This window comes from Gastrolobium bilobum, unplaced genomic scaffold (genome assembly GCF_033153095.1).
Source record: "Gastrolobium bilobum isolate Gb01-03AN ecotype WA unplaced genomic scaffold, APGP_CSIRO_Gbil_v1 utg80313, whole genome shotgun sequence".
Lineage (NCBI taxonomy): Eukaryota > Viridiplantae > Streptophyta > Magnoliopsida > Fabales > Fabaceae > Gastrolobium > Gastrolobium bilobum.
The window spans coordinates 19,801-36,762 of NW_026899133.1; the positions used below are offsets into that span (position 1 = coordinate 19,801).

General features: G+C 35.2%; 2 protein-coding genes across 9 annotated transcripts; both read left to right on the forward strand.

Moving 5' to 3' along the window:
• The first annotated feature begins 1,437 nt into the window (after nucleotides 1–1,437).
• On the forward strand, nucleotides 1,438–8,080 carry LOC133287533 (uncharacterized). Of its 8 annotated transcripts, XR_009748250.1 has the most exons (5): nucleotides 1,438–1,607; nucleotides 2,865–6,457; nucleotides 6,636–6,699; nucleotides 6,895–6,994; nucleotides 7,229–8,080. XR_009748250.1 is itself a non-coding variant. In XM_061485160.1 (2 exons), the coding sequence occupies exon 2, from the start codon at nucleotides 3,140–3,142 to the stop codon at nucleotides 5,195–5,197; it is 2,058 nt and encodes a 685-aa protein (XP_061341144.1). In that variant the 5' UTR covers nucleotides 1,438–1,607; nucleotides 2,865–3,139; the 3' UTR covers nucleotides 5,198–6,622. The 8 variants fall into 8 exon arrangements, 1 of the variants encoding a protein (XP_061341144.1); XR_009748246.1 differs by having other exon boundaries at nucleotides 6,636–7,080; XR_009748248.1 differs by having other exon boundaries at nucleotides 6,636–7,022.
• A 1,880-nt stretch (nucleotides 8,081–9,960) lies between these two features.
• LOC133287532 (calcium-dependent protein kinase 1-like) lies at nucleotides 9,961–14,034 on the forward strand. Its single transcript, XM_061485158.1, is given in 9 exon segments — nucleotides 9,961–10,726; nucleotides 10,808–10,951; nucleotides 11,207–11,359; nucleotides 12,238–12,350; nucleotides 12,573–12,740; nucleotides 12,862–12,989; nucleotides 13,292–13,391; nucleotides 13,544–13,586; nucleotides 13,589–14,034. Coding segments are annotated over 9 exon segments (1,500 nt in total). The 5' UTR covers nucleotides 9,961–10,110; the 3' UTR covers nucleotides 13,624–14,034.
• The last annotated feature ends 2,928 nt before the right edge of the window (nucleotides 14,035–16,962 follow it).

The window sequence follows — 16,962 nt, forward strand, 5'->3', positions numbered from 1 at the left end:
GATTAGATTTTTTTTAATTTTTTTTTGTATACAAACAACGGTTTATTAGATGATCTATATTCCCATGCCTCCATTTAAATTCTACTTTAAAATTTAACAAGGAAAGGATAAATTATTCTATTTATATTTTTTTATGGCTACTTTATAGTTTTATTTACTGATCTTCAACACCATTATATCATAATCTTAAAATGAGAGAAATAATAAAAATTAATATAAATTCTGATATAATAATATTAAAAATTGTTAGGTAACATAAGCATGAAAAAAATAGGTAATATAATCCATTCCAATAAACAATGATTGAAAAGTTGTATTAAACCTAGGAAGTTAAATTTGGTTCACATATATCAAGAATTAAGATTATTGTTTTCACTTATAAAAAAAAATTATTGTTTTCACCTTTGTAGTTAAATTAAAAATATTGTAATTTAATAAATATAACAATAAAATAGTTAATTGAACTAGTTTCCCAATGAGTGTGCTTCAGTTGGAACCTTGTGCTGATTAGAGAAAGAATTTTAGTTGGATTTTTATCAAATAAATCTTTAGCGAGGAATAAAAAAACTTTAACTTACTCAAAATTAATTTCATAACTAACTTAAAAAATTAAAATTTGTGAGAATAAGAAATCAACTCGTCAGAAGAAGAAGATAAATAAGAACGATTAAGAAAAATAGCCCCTCCTTTATCGTGCAGGCCTGTACTCTTTAAATTTACCAATTTTGTTATTTACACAAACAATAACCTTTAGATTTTACAAAACTGTCACCAGCATATTAATATTTTTGTCCGTTCATTTTTTTCCTGTCTACGGGAACCATCTTATTCCCTTTTCTTAACTCTCTCTTGTTTTTCTATTTGACTCATAGAAAGGTACATGCATGCCATTTCTAATGTGTTAGAAATTAAGTGTGTGTACGACAAAATTTCCATGTACTATTTTTTTTTTCTAGTGGAGGATAAAAATATTAGAAATAACATTTAATAAATTCAGTTTAAATATAAACCGGTAATTTCGAAACATAAATTAATAAAATATTTTTTTTCTAATACAATATTTATTAAATACATATATCATAGAATATATTATTAAAATTATATATATGTTTCCAAAATATATATATATATATATATATATATATTCTCTTCATGTGTGAGAATAAAAATAAATTATGTTATTAATAATTTTATTTTTATCTATTAAACACATAAATAAAAAATTATTTTACACTGTGCTTGTCATGCCAACTTAAGTATGTGTTTCTCCTCTCCACTCCACTAAAGTCTTAATATAAGGATCTATTCCGAATAAGATTAATCTCAAAGATTAAGATATTAAAATAAAAATAAAAAAATGCCCCGTTGTCTGAACCGGCAAGTGGAAACACACTCCAAAAAAATGTCTTTAAATTAATGCTCTCGTATTCGCTCGTCACTGTCTTTCTCTTGTGTCGCCCTCGCTCTGCTTCCTTCTATTTTTTTAATCTCATATAATTCAATCTTTCAAAACCCTACAATCGTTTCCCAAGCTCGGCCTTCTTCACCCAAACAACATAATCAATTCAAAGAGAGGGATTAGCTATTAAATCTATCCAGGATCTCCGGTATTAAATCTTAAATTCCTATCTAATTTGTCGTTGAACGAATTCATCTGCAACGCTATGCTTTAATGTTTTTTTCAAGTCAATCATCTATGTAATTTTTTTTTTTATTTGGTAGCTGGAATTGGAGCCCTGAATTGATATTGATTGTGTTCTTCTTCTCAGCTCAGCCTAAAACGGTTTTTTTTTTTTTTTTTTTTTTTTTTTTTTGTGTGTGTTGACCGAAAGATTCTAGCCTATAAATTGCCGAAGTTGAAGAGGGATCCCCGCTTTTCATTTTCCCTGCAATTTCCAAGTAGAAAGGCAATATTTCGTGTTAATTCAAATTCTGTGTCTGTCTTGTTTGTTTTGTTTAACGGTCTAGTCTCCTGTTTCATGTTGGTTGGATCATGCGTGCAGGACTTAATGTTTTAGTTGGTTTGTTTCCTCGTCTTCGTCTTACATGTAAAACAGTTGAGATATCATTGAGGTTAAGAGTCAGTTGTGTTAGTGTTAGCTCGTTTTTCTCCGTTTGGTTGGTTTTAATCTGTTTGAAAACTGTAATTTGATTTGGTAGTTCAGAAGTACAAAGAGTGTGGGGGTGAAAAAGGACAATATTTTTTTTAAGGAAATAAAACTAATCTCTTTCTCCAGTGCTTGTGGTCAAATAAGTTACTATGTAACTGTGTTATTTCCCTTGTGCTCAGTGTCGGAGAGACTATCGAAGTTCAAAGATGTTCTGCTCATGTTTTGGCTTGTCGGAGGAGAGATACTATTACATTTAATTTCCAGAGATTAATTACAAATGTCTTTCTGTTAAAATATTAACTTCTGTCCTCTAAAATAATGGACCCTGGCCTTACTAAAAATCAAAAGGGGGAACACGCATTCAACATTAATTCACTGGTTTTTATCTAGGTTTTCTGTCCTATTTATTGAGATTTCTTCATCAAATTCAATCATGTTTTGGGGGTTACCTGTCTCGTAATTTGTTGAACTGCTGAGTGTTATTGATAAAAATATTAGCTTAAATTATTGTATCTTATTGTATCAAGGAGTCTTCTTTTTATATTTAATATGTTCTTTTTCTTTTTGACACCATCTATGTAAATGTGTTCCTGTTACAAATGGAGTAGATATGAACACGAAAAAGGTTGCTCCTTTTTCCTTTTTTTTTTTTTTTTAAAAAAAAAATGATGCTGAAATATGTCAAAATGTGATTGCAATCACTTTAATTCTGAAGGAAGTTTCAGTGCTGACCTTATGGTATGCCATGAACAGGATGATTGATTTCGCTGCTGGGTTTTGGAAAGATGCAGATGTTGTTGAATTAATGTGCACTTACAACAGCTGATAAACTCAACATCAGTTTAATCTTCTATTATCTTAGATGGATCGACATGACACTTCAGGATTTGTCAGCGGGGGGTGTGTTATATTCTTGTAGATGCATCTAACCCTAATTTTGGAGATATACAACTCTTTTTTATGTGGAAGTCAGCCGGCTGTTCTGTTGAGATTTATAGATAGGTTTAGATTGTTACTGCTATTGTTTCATGGACGCAATGTTCCAGAACTTGACTTTCGCAGCTAATCATTCTGCAAATGCATTCAAGATTTTGGGCAAATCTATGCAAGTTGAAGGAAGAGGAGCCGATTATAGTACAGATACTATCTTACGACTTGATTCCCCTGGTTCTTCAATTTCCTATATGCTCTCCTCTAAGGGAACAAAAAGGAAGTGGGATTTAATTGATGGATGCATTGGTAAGAGAGATGGCTCTTCTTTGTCTCTTGGGCTTGGATGTTCAACAAGTTCCTCAGACAGCAAGGGGAGTTCAGCTACTGCTTGTACTGCTATGTCTTCAGCCAAAGAGATTGATGAGGAATCGTCTATGGATATTGAACTGGACTTTACACTTCATCTTGGCTATGAGAAGGTACAGTGCCTGAAAAAACCTTCTAGTTCAAATTTGAAGACATTTGAGTCGAAGCCCAAGGTTGATTTGGAGTTGAGCCTTTCCAATGGGCCCTCTGAATCTGATATTACTAGTGTTCATCTAAGTCCCTCCCAGGACTCACCTCTTCAATTGAACACGGAGATACCATTAGTATTCAGCAGGACACCAAATACAGATGAGGGATCAACTTCATGTGGTTGGAGATCAGGGCCTGTTTTCCCATTGTTAAGGACTGCACTTAATACAAACACTGGTGTTATGTTAAACCAGGCTGCCAAAAAGTTTGATCATAATCCCGTTGTTCTGGATCTCCCATCAACCAGATCAAAAAGTTCAGTCACCTGTACTTCTGCGCTAACACAACAGCAACAACCACCACATCGCAACAGTAATTCTAAGACATGTCAAATTGAGGGCTGTGGAAAGGGAGCCAGAGGTGCTTCTGGACGTTGTATATCTCATGGTGGTGGTCGGAGGTGTCAGAAGCATGACTGCCATAAAGGAGCTGAAGGTCGGACTGTGTACTGCAAGGCTCATGGAGGTGGCAGGCGATGTGAATATCTTGGTTGCACTAAGAGTGCAGAAGGACGTACAGATTTCTGTATTGCCCATGGTGGTGGCCAGAGATGCAGTCATGAGGGTTGTATCCGAGCTGCCAGAGGGAAATCCGGATTGTGTATTCGGCATGGTGGTGGCAAGAGATGTCAGAGAGAAAATTGTACTAAGAGTGCGGAAGGCCTATCAGGTCTTTGCATCTCACATGGTGGGGGGCGTCGATGTCAAGCTTCTGGATGCACAAAAGGGGCACAGGGGAGCACCATGTTCTGCAAAGCACATGGTGGGGGGAAACGGTGTATAGCACCAGGGTGCACCAAGGGTGCGGAGGGGACAACGCCCTTTTGCAAGGGCCATGGTGGAGGAAAACGCTGTGCATACCAGGGTAGTGGAATTTGTGCTAAAAGTGTGCATGGAGGTACCGACTTCTGTGTGGCACATGGCGGTGGAAAGAGGTGTGTTGTACCTGACTGCACGAAGAGTGCTAGAGGACGGACTAATTATTGTGTCCGTCATGGGGGAGGCAAGAGATGCAAGTTTGAAGGGTGTGGAAAGAGTGCACAAGGTAGCACTGACTTTTGCAAGGCACATGGGGGAGGAAAGAGATGCTCTTGGGGCCATCCTGGGTCTGAAAATAGCAAACAACAGGGTGGTCCTTGTAATTCATTTGCAAGGGGGAAGACAGGTCTGTGTCAACATCATAGTGGGCTACTGCAGGATAACAGAGTTCGTGGAGGTGTATCCTTGGGATCAGTTGTTCAGAGTACTCATGCTTGCAAACCAGATGAACTGAAGCAGATACACATTCACAAAGACATGGATGTGGATATGATGAAAATGGATAATAGCCCAGGCCCAGCTTGTAAAATAACTTGTTCTGATTTTAAACTTAGTGAAGTTGCTAGTACTCATGTCCCAGCTGGGGAAGATGACCACGCACCAGTATCAGTTGCTGTTCCTGAAGGCAGGGTGCATGGTGGGAGTCTAATGGCAATGCTGAAGGGGAGTTCTGGCCTTGGTTCAAGCAGCGGGAGAGGCCTAGTTAGTGATCCATCTGAACCAATTAAAGCTTGCATTGTGCCCCACAGTTGGATTTGAAGCTAGTTATTATTGCTTTTGCTGTCATGCTCTCCCTTGGTTGTAAATTATATCAGCATGTTTACTTCCTTCGATGTTCGATTGTTGATGATTAGAGTCATTCTCTGATTGCATTCATCCCTTAAAATCGAGAGATTACGTAAGTTGTTCGACATTCTCATGGAGAGGCTATCAAAGCAGCTCATTGTACTTTGATTAGGTAATTGGTGTTTTCTTTCTTTCCTCATTCCTCCCCCATCTGTAAATATTATAATCTGATAAAATATCTAGCAGGTTGTGACTGCAGGTCTGTTAGTGTGCCTTGTATATGTTGTTATAGCGCTTATGTTATTTTAGTTCATGGTTATTCTTTGGTAACTGCTTGACAGTCTACCTAGGCTGTGGTTCCTCCCCTTTGACAATTTCTATTGTTATCATATATTCTAATAAGATTGTGTTGTTTGTTTTCTGTGTTTTCCTGTAATTCCCTTGAGATAAGTTTTTGTTGTTTAATTCTTAAGTTAATCACTTTTTTTAAGCGGAAAATGAAAGTTATTTGTAATTGTACTGTTGGGGGTACATTACGATATTAAGATCAGCAATGTGACTTGGGACCACCTCTAGATGCACCTATATATAAGTAAAATTGCCTGACAAACATAAATGGCATTGTTAATTGATAATATTTATCTGACATATACATTAATATGCTTTAATTTAAAATTTTCATCCATGTGTGATGTATAGATTCACCAATAGAATTTAGGGTCTATTTGGTGTACTAGATAAGACTGATAGGATGGGATAGTTTATCATATCCTATCCTTATCATATGTTTGGTGATCCAATGGGATAGGATAACCTTATCAGGTTCATTCGTTTTATCCTATTGACAACCTGATAAACTATCTTGAGGGGGACCATGGGTTACAATCCTAACGGATAGGATAAGAAAAAATAAAAAAATTTATTCCAAGATAGCCCCTTGCTTCCTCCTCTACCCTGGTCAACTCCCACGCCAACCTTGTCACCGAACAGTCTCGGTCACCATTGACGGGCTCCGCTTCCGGTTAGCCCGGCCACTAGAACACCTCTCCGGTGTTGGAAACATCTTTGGAAAATGGCACCATTTCACACCCACTACATCTTTGGAGATGGAGACATTGCCGACAACATCGACGATGAAATGAGGAGGGAGATCAAAGGGCATTCAGACCTCGAAGCATTTCTATGTCATGGCCTTCTTCACTTCCCCGTTGCTTGGCTTTACGTCGACGGCAGGTTTCTCTCTCTCTCCCCTCATTTTTCAGTTTCATTTTCACTTTTTAAATTGTTTCTACAAATTGCATTTGGATCCGATTCTTCTTAATTTCTGCTATTCGTTTTGAACTGCTGTTGGAAACATTAACGGATTTGGTCCTTTTTTTGTTTTGTTTTGTTTTGATTTGGGAGTGGTTAGGTTATGGAAGGATGCAGAGATCCGAATTTCACTTGCTAGTCTTCTGAAGAAGAATTCAGCTCAGGTTTTTTTAAAAAAATAAAAATAAAAATCGAAGTCCTTTCTTTTCTTTCATTTTTAGCTTCTGATTTGTTGCTACAGGTAGAATCCTTATGATATATGAACTTACTGCCTGTGAAACTAAGGTCTAATTTGTCTTTGAGGGTTCAGTAGAATATGTGTTTATATGATGGTGTTTGTTCATATACTCTCTTAACAGGTTAGTCCTATTAAATATGGCCATGTGCTGCTGATTCATTGTATTTTCGAGTGTTTGCCCCAAAGGATTGATTCAAGGATATGTGAGCTCTGGAAGAGATGTGAGCTGTTATATGTGTTCATTTGCCTGTTAGTAAGGGTGGAACTAGTATCTATGGTTCTAATTTTAAAGATGAGAGTTTTGCCTGTATGTCTCTATTGCTGGTTGGATAGTAATATTTAGTTCTAATTTTTTAATAGTGATTGGTATTCAAAGTTCAGCTTCAATCATTGTTCCAATATTAAATAGTTTAGTTAATCTTCTGACATTTCTAGTTTCAACACTTTCCTTGCAGTGAAGCATATTGGTCCTAGAGTTTTGAGCATGGCAAATGCGGGTCCTAATACCAAATGGTAGTCAGTTCTTTAGGAGCTGATGATCAACCAGATATCTTCAGCTGGGACAACAAATATGCTGGTGCACGTCCTTCTCTCAAGGGTGAATTGCTCATGTGCCAGCATTGAAAAATATGAAGAGCCAATTTGTTTTTCTGATTCATTGGGTTTCCATTATCCTTTTTGATTGGCAGAGAGCATTACTGAATGGTGATAAGAAACAAGCTGAGAATTTCATGTGCAAGATCTTGCCCAACTCTCCCTTTTTGGCTGAATAACTATAATTTGATGCTGATGTCTTTAGTATTGTCCAAGGTGTTTCTGTGGTTTGGCAGAAGCAACAAGTTATTGATAACTAATCAGCCTTTAGACTAGTGAGGTTGCCAAGGCATTCTCAGTTATATTCATGGGGGAAGGATTCCCATGTTCAAATTTGTATTGATTTTCTCATTTTCTGGTGAGATTATGTGAGAAATAGGTCTTATGTAAGATTTAGGGAAAGTACTGAAATGAAAGGCTTCTGGCCTTTGTGGAAAGGTATTTATCCTTCCTAGAAAAAACGTTTTACTTAAGTGTATTGGCATTTGGCAATTCAGTAAGTTATCATAAACTTGTTTGATAATTTAGAAGGGTATTACATCTCTTATGTCACAGGAGATTTTCGAATTTTGCAGCAGATAGATACACAGGGGAGTCCACACTTTTACAAAAACAAATAGAAAATTGAAACACTCATCTCGATGTCTCAGCGGTAGGAGAGATGTTTTTCCTGTGAAATGAGAATTGTAAACCCCAATTTAGAATCCAACTTAACAGTCAATTTAGTAGATCTTCGGGATGCCCTTTCATGCTTTTTGCATTATATTTTTCCTGGCCTCTGTTGACTCATTAAACTTGTTTCCTAATTTGGTGGTAAGTTTTATACTCTGAAGTATTTATTATGCTTGCATATTTTAATTTAATTCTTGATTATGCATGGCATGGATGCTGTGCTGTATCTGTAACAATGAGTCTAGGACCATGACTGTTTTATCAAGTACTCATTCCTTCGGGAGAATAATGTGGATCTTACAGATGTAAAGGTAAAAGATGACTTTGCTGCATTACAAGATAGCATATGCCAATCTAATGCAAACTTTCATTCATCATTTACATGACAGGAGAAATTTAAACATCTAGATTAACGTAAACCCACTCTCACATGATTATTATTATCTCATACTAGTTTGCTTGGGATAGATATTTATAGATAGCTGCTAACTTTAGTCATGAAATCATGCTTAAAGAGCTACCTGACTTGAGAAATGGGGATTCTAATGCTGATGCAAACTCTCAAACACCCTTGTCAAGATTGTCCAGAAGACTAGCATAAAAAATAGCTTAGACTTGAAATACCAAAAAGAGGCAGTGTGTTGGACATTTTTGGAGAGCAAGTGCATCCTCCAAATTGCCAATCCCCAAATGTAATTTCAGAAAGTGGTTATGAAACAGCAGAAGAATCATTTATTGATAAGGAGGATTTCATGGTTTCTAAATCAAACTTGTTTGTTTATATGAACAAAATTTGATTTAAATTTACGTGACGAGGTTGATTTTCATGTATTATAATATATATCTTTTTTTTTTTAAAAGTGTTTTAGAAATTTTCAATAATTAAAAATAGAAGTTAATGTATAAATAAGTTAAAAGAGAAAAAATTAAAAAGTATATGACTTTATGCTATAAATGATATTTTCGTCTATTTATATCATATTTTGACGTTATTTGGTTGACTTTAAACACGTGATAGGATAATATAATTCTATCAGACTGTCTATCCAGTGTACATCAAATATATGATAGGGTATGAGTTTATCATGTCCATATCATATTTCATTCTTATCCGATCCTCCTATCGTGTCTTATCCACCAAATGAGTCCTTAAAGTATTGGTGTAAGTGTAATGTTTATATTTACATGTGATTTAGATATTGATGTGTTTTCTTGTAATTTTTTTTTTACGTATGATATAAAAATTTATCATATAAATTTAAAATTATATGCTTTGACATACAGTTTTCACTTATATAAATATATATCTCTATAGTTTAGTTATTAATACATTTATAATTTTTTCATTCTCAGTTACTTGATTTAGATATTATTATAAAAAAAGCATATTTAATCTACATAAAAATGAAATAATCACATATTCTTACGATTCAAAAATGTAAAAGACAAGATGGTAACTTTATGAAAAGAAGAAAAAAAATGGGCAAAAAGATTTGACACCAAAAATTAACAGGTGTTCTCTAAGAAATTCTAAATTATTAAATTTAGGAAGGGGCAGAATATATTTATCACCAAAAAAGTTTATCACCTTTACAACCAATTTAATCACTGTGAATTTTTGTTAATCTAACGATTATAATTTATTAAAAATTAATAATTAATTAATAAATACGATCCAATAATTTTTAATAAAGTATAACCATTACATTAACAGAAATCAACAATAATTAAGTCAGTCATAAAGATTATAAATTTTTTTAGTGATTGTATATCTTTCCGATTTATGAATGGACGAATAAGAAGGTATAATTATTTTTGTTTGTACAAATAAAATAACACATGGCTCTAATTTGTTATTGTTAATCTAACGGCTAACGCGGTATCCATTATGGAATGGTGTACGAATACGTAAACGTCTGTTTCAGTCATCAAAGTCCATTTTCAGACACACGACCAAAACCTGAGTGAAAACTTGAACGGGGAGAAGAAGCAGGTACAGTTGCAGCACCTCACAACCGCCACCGTTATCGTTACCGTCACCGTTGTGATATCCTACATTCTATTTGATTTGATGGGCCACCGCAGCAGTAGACCCTCTTCCGAAACCCAACCAAGTTCCGACGCCGCTCCCCACCATCGTTCTCACTCCGTCCCCACTTCCAGTTCCCATTCCAGAGTGGGCCGCGTCCTCGGCCGGCCCATGGAGGACGTTCGGTCAACCTACATCTTGGGCCGCGAACTGGGCCGTGGTCAGTTCGGCGTCACCTACCTGGTCACCCACAAAGTCACCAAAGAACAATTTGCCTGTAAATCCATCGCCACACGCAAGCTCATTCACCGCGATGACTTGGACGACGTTCGCCGCGAGGTTCAGATCATGCACCACCTCACCGGCCACCGCAACATCGTCGAGCTCAAGGCAGCTTACGAGGACCGCCACTCCGTTAACCTCATCATGGAGCTCTGCGCCGGCGGCGAGCTCTTCGACAGGATCATAGCCAAGGGCCATTACTCCGAGCGTGCCGCCGCCGATTTGTGTCGCCAGATCGTGACCGTGGTGCATAATTGTCACACCATGGGAGTGATGCATAGGGATTTGAAGCCTGAGAATTTCTTGTTCCTCAGCAAGGACGAGAATTCGCCTCTTAAGGCAACGGATTTTGGTCTCTCCGTGTTTTTCAAGCTTGGTTAGTGTGTTTCTTCACTGAATTGCATTTTTTAGGCACACTAGTACTTGCTGTGATGATTCTGAACAATTTTGTGTGCAGGAGATGAATTTAAAGATCTTGTTGGGAGTGCCTATTATGTTGCTCCTGAGGTGCTGCGTAGAAGTTATGGACCCCAAGCTGATATTTGGAGTGCCGGAGTTATATTGTACATTCTGCTCTCTGGTGTCCCTCCCTTCTGGGCAGGTAAAGCTCCTTCCTTTTTTAAGCAATCCGGGCCTCAGTTTTACTTTTTATTGAATACTGATGCATTTAGGATGTTAAATGGTTCAAGATTTGTTTAGGTGTTCAGCTTTCTGCTTGATTTTGAGCTTCAATTCAATTCAGATGTGCTTTAATATGGATTTATTTTTTATCCATTATTTGATACCTTACCTTGACAACATACTAGTATACCTCTGCGATCTTTCTCATACTTTTTTTCTTATCCTTTATATGAAGAAAATGAAAAGGGTATCTTTGATGCTATTCTTCTTGGATATGTTGATTTTGCATCAAATCCTTGGCCTTCGATATCGAGTAGTGCTAAAGATCTGGTCAGGAAGATGTTACGAGCTGACCCTAATGAACGGCTTTCAGCAGTTGAAGTCCTTGGTAAGTTTAACTCTTCTTGTAAAGGCAAATTAATTTGTTTTATGTCAAAAGTGGTTTCTATTTTTTTTCAAAAAAAAAATCATGTCAGACTCTTAAGGATCGGCCAGGCATTGTTTACAAAATAAATCTCTTACCATATCTTGGAGAGATCTGATCTGTAGGATGGGTAACAAAGTGACAGAGAGGCTGTAATAACAGGCAAAAAATAGGATATTAATTTTGAAAGAAGCAGTCACTACTCACTCGATTGATCCATTTTTTTTAAGGAATTCAATAGGATAAAGAGGAGAATGGAATTTTATTTTCACGGCTAAATATATTTCTACAACTTCAATCCATCCTCCCAATAAAAAGAAGAGGTAGGTCAGGATACGATGTCTGCCATCTCTTCTTTATTGTAGAAGTCACGGAAGATGTGTTACTATTTCCTGAACAAAAACATTGTTTCTGCAAATTACTCAACTTTAGGTTTTCTCTCTGCCTCATGTATAATGTGCTCTTGTTTTGTTGTTGCTCACCACAAATACTTACAAGATAACTTTTAACTTATTTCATTTTGGATTTTATCTGAAGAATGGTACCCATGAATTTATTTTGTGATTAATTTTTTGCTTTGAAAGTGACTGCTGGTCTTTTGTTTTTTAATTTTTGTATTCTTATGATTGGGTTATGCTACTTGGTTAATTGGCTTGCTCAAGGTACATGATAATGATAATATGTTTATTATACATATTCATGCATGCATATAATTGCATGCTTTCTCTTGTCCTCTTCTCTTCTCGCTTTTCTTTGGCATGGAGCATTTGAGCTGTAACTATCTTGGCAATTTGCTTATTTGAGTCAATCAGTCATTATAAAATGTTATCATTATCGTCCAGATCATCCTTGGATGAGAGAAGATGGAGCATCAGATAAGCCTCTTGATATTGCTGTTTTAACTAGAATGAAACAATTCAGGGCAATGAACAAGCTAAAGAAAGTAGCTCTGAAGGTAAATAATCTTTCATCATCAATTTATTGTTCTGAATTCTGATCATGACAAGCTTTTGATAAAATATCTAGAATTATCATTGTAAAGCCTTGAGGACTGAAAATGGTGTATATTAATCGAAAAATCCGAATAAATGAGTAATAAGTAAATAAATAGGGAGAAGGAATTCATAAATGGAGTAGATCAAAAGATTATATATAAAAATTCTTTTATTTGTTACAGGTTATTGCTGAAAATCTTTCTGAAGAAGAAATCATTGGCTTGAAGGAAATGTTCAAATCCATGGACACAGATAATAGTGGAACAATCACTTTTGAAGAGTTGAAAGCTGGCCTCCCCAAACTGGGTACTAAGATCTCTGAGTCTGAAGTAAGGCAGTTGATGGAAGCGGTAAGATTTCTTTTGGTGGTACATTTAGATGATCATTGTGATTACAAGTTTAACACTTCTCTTGATTTCAATGTTGGTTTTTCTACACTATTATAAGTTTATAACATACTCTGGTTCTCAGGCTGATGTAGACGGAAATGGAACCATTGATTATATTGAGTTTATAACAGCTACCATGCACATGAATAGAATGGAAAAAGAGGACCACCTATATAAAGCTTTTGAATATTTTGACAAGGATAAAAGCGGGTAATCTCTTTTTTCAGATCAGAATCCTCTCATTATTTACTAACATGACAGGGGCATGCTATGAGAGAGAGAGAGACACAAAATTAAAATAAATGAACCCTACATAAATAATGGTGGATTCTACTCTAATTGCTTTTGTGTCTATCTTTCTCGTAACATCAACATGACCTTCTCATGTTAGTGAGTAACATAGAATATCCTGATCTTTTTTATTTTTCATTCATAATTTTTAGTTTAACAGGGTTACCACTTTAGATGTGGAATCATATGTTGGTTTCATTTTCTTGCTTCTGTTTTCATAGGTACATAACAATGGAAGAGTTGGAAACTGCCCTCAGAAAGTATAATATGGGTGATGAGAAAACAATAAAGGAGATCATTGCCGAAGTTGATACAGACAATGTATGCTGATTTTTATTTTTTTTCTCTGTCTCACGGGTCACATCCTTGTTCTCATTGGTAGTTTAGTTTTCCTAGGGTGAAATTATAGGCGATTGTATATCCTTGTTTAATTATCCGTTGCATACATATGTTAATTTCCAAATTTCTTGCAGGACGGAAGAATTAACTATGATGAGTTTGTAGCCATGATGAGGAATGCAACCCAGACTTGGTAACCAATAGACGTCGCTAATAATTCAGTCGATCATGAATTGCTTGTTTTACGGAACAGTGACCAAAGTGTAACTGTTGGCCAAAGTGATCATGAATATGCCACGTGATATTTTGACAAATATTACTGTTGGCGTGGCAGTCTGGTAATTTTTTTTGCCAACAGTGACAAAATGATCACTGTTCCTTGTTTTACTGGGTTCGGAGGCAGGAGGCACGAGCCTAAGCCTTTACACGTTTTACCAATACGGATTGTGCTGCATTTAGCACTCTTTATTCACCTGTTGTAAGAAATGTGTCTTTCTAACGAAAATATTGTATATCTGTTTATTAAAATGAGAAGATCCGTAAACGGTGCATGTGGATATGTCATCCTTACCTTGAATTTGTAATTTTTAATTGATGGTCATGTAAAGTTAATTAAATTTTAATATGATGCCTTTAGCTAATAACCTTTCATCTTTTATATTATATGTTTGATCTGGTTTGATTCACATAAATTTTTTGGTTCCTCCTTTGTATAAACTTAACAATTCATGTAATATTTTTTTACAATGAATAACAATATAGTTTCTATTATTGTAAGACTAATGGAACTAATTGCGAACAAACATAATACGAAACGCAGAATAACATATACCGACACATGTGTATGTTCTATGAAATATGGGGTAATATGAGAATATTTCAAGTATGGAGGAGATACGAATCTACGGTGACGTAGGAAAATATTAAAATAAAAAAAATCTCATTAATATATATCTTGATCATTGAAATCCTAATAGAAGCTACTTGATATTTTTGTGGTGGGAAAAGACATTAATCTGTCTCTGACCCGCCAGATTTTTGATCTAGTAAGAAAAAGATGAAGCCTGAATCACGTCAGCCAATATTCAAAGCCAACCAACATAATATCTTTCAACTTTCGCAGCATGATAAATTTGATCAGATCAAGTTAGTATTTATGAAGAGAAAAGTATAAAGTCATTTTCGGTAAACGACGTGGTGTTAAAGTTATAAAATTAAATAATTATAGTAATAAAAATAAATATAACTTTGTGATATATTAGAATTACAAAAATATTTTGATTTCTCCATGAAAATGACATCGTTTTCTCTTCTTCTATTATCCAAACCCTAAATCCGTTATCCCTTCAATTTTTATTTTCACAAAATTGTTGTGCTTCTATTGACACAACAAGTACCGTTGCTCTCCCTTCTCCAATCTCCATATTGCTCTCATTTTGTGCCGTCCACCGTTAACGTATAGCATAATTTACCGTAGCACCACTACTTTGGCCATCCAGAGCTCAGATAGAGAATTTAGAATATACAAACGACGCCAATATGACAGGGCAATGCTAATGCACCCGACTAATATGATAATTTGTTTTTTAAAAAAAAAAATTAATTATCGTGTATTTTAAATTAATAAATTAAAAATATAATATAAAATTATTGATGTGGTCTTGATGGACTTTTTGACTCTTTTATCCCTTATTAATTAAAAAATAACTATTTTATCCCTGTTTCAAAACTATACACCTGTTTGTCCCTATTTAATCGATTACAAAAAGAAATCTAATCGATTAAGTGTCGAAAAATATTGTAATCGATTACTGAATTTGTTTTAATCGATTAACAATTTGAGGGAATTCCCAAACGAAAACACAGGAACGCACCAAAGCCAACTCATTCTTTTAGCTGTTGAAGCGGTGCTCGAAATCAAGTCGCTATCAGAGGCGATGGAGCAAATTTCGTATGGAGGGTCAGCAAGGGCAACCTTTGAAAGAAAAGAAAGAGAACAAAAAAGAAACCAGAAATGAAAGGATTTTGAATTTTTTTTTTTTTTTCTGAATCAGAACTTTGCAACTGTATCTCTTCCCTCAGGCTTATTATTGTGTGCATATTCTCATTTAAATCATATAATAGACAAGCAATACATGTCAGCGATAATGGTTATGAAATTTCCAATTGGTTTTTTTGTTCTGATTTTCATTAAGTTACATAACTTGATTTCTGCATCCAAAGGAGATTATGGGAATCTCAAAAGGTTGCTGAAGACACTCTATCATTCAAGGAATTACTATTTGATTCATATAGATTATGGGCTCTAGAGGCAGAACAAAAGGATGTGGTTGAATATGTGGCTAGTGACCCTGTTTATGCTCAAGTTGGGAATGTTTGGGTTGTGGGGAAGCGTAATTTGGTCACTTATAGAGGACCAACCATGCTTGCTACCACTCTTCATGCTATGGCAATTCTTCTGAGGACCTGCCACTGGGATTGGTTTATTGATCTTAAGTGCATCTGATTATCCCTTAATTACACAATATGGTATGGTGAGTGGCCTTAAATGCTAGATATCAATTGAATAATCACTATGCATTTTTTATTTGAAGAAAACATTGTTTACTTGTTTTGGAGTTACTCTTTCTTTTATTGGGTCCGTGAAATAATCTTACCAGTGGCGATTACATGTTAATGAAAAATAACTTAATGAAAATCAGAACAAAAAAACCAATTGGAAATTTCATAACCATTATCGCTGACATGTATTGCTTGTCTATTATATGATTTAAATGAGAATATGCACACAATAATAAGCCTGAGGGAAGAGATACAGTTGCAAAGTTCTGATTCAGAAAAAAAAAAAAATTCAAAATCCTTTCATTTCTGGTTTCTTTTTTGTTCTCTTTCTTTTCTTTCAAAGGTTGCCCTTGCTGACCCTCCACACGAAATTTGCTCCATCGCCTCTGATAGCGACTTGATTTCGAGCACCGCTTCAACAACTAAAAGAATGAGTTGGCTTTGGTGCGTTCCTGTGTTTTCGTTTGGGAATTCCCTCAAATTGTTAATCGATTAAAACAAATTCAGCAATCGATTATAATATTTTTCGACACTTAATCGATTAGATTTCTTTTGTAATTGATTAAAGAGGGATAGATAAGTGTATAATTTTGAAACAGGGACAAAATAATTATTTTTTAATTAATAAGGGATAAAAGGATAAAAAAGCCGGTCAAGACCTACTTTATTGTTTGTGAAACAGTTTGTCCCATGCATTGGGTATATTCTACGAGGGGAAATTCAGTGGAAGAGATACATTAAAATTAGAAGCTCAAGAAGTAACATCTGAGGTTTGCACTGCTTGCCATGTTTGTGCATTAAGTTGAGAATAATACCTACCAGGTACTAATATAGTAATATGATATGTATGTCTTTTTCTCTCTTTTTGAACCATCCTGCATGAAGCAGAAAGAGGAACGAGCTGTTGTGAAACCAAAAGCAAAGTCAGAAAATCCTGCTACTGCTAATATTGAAAAGAAGTTTTTGTATATTGATATTGAATAAATTACAT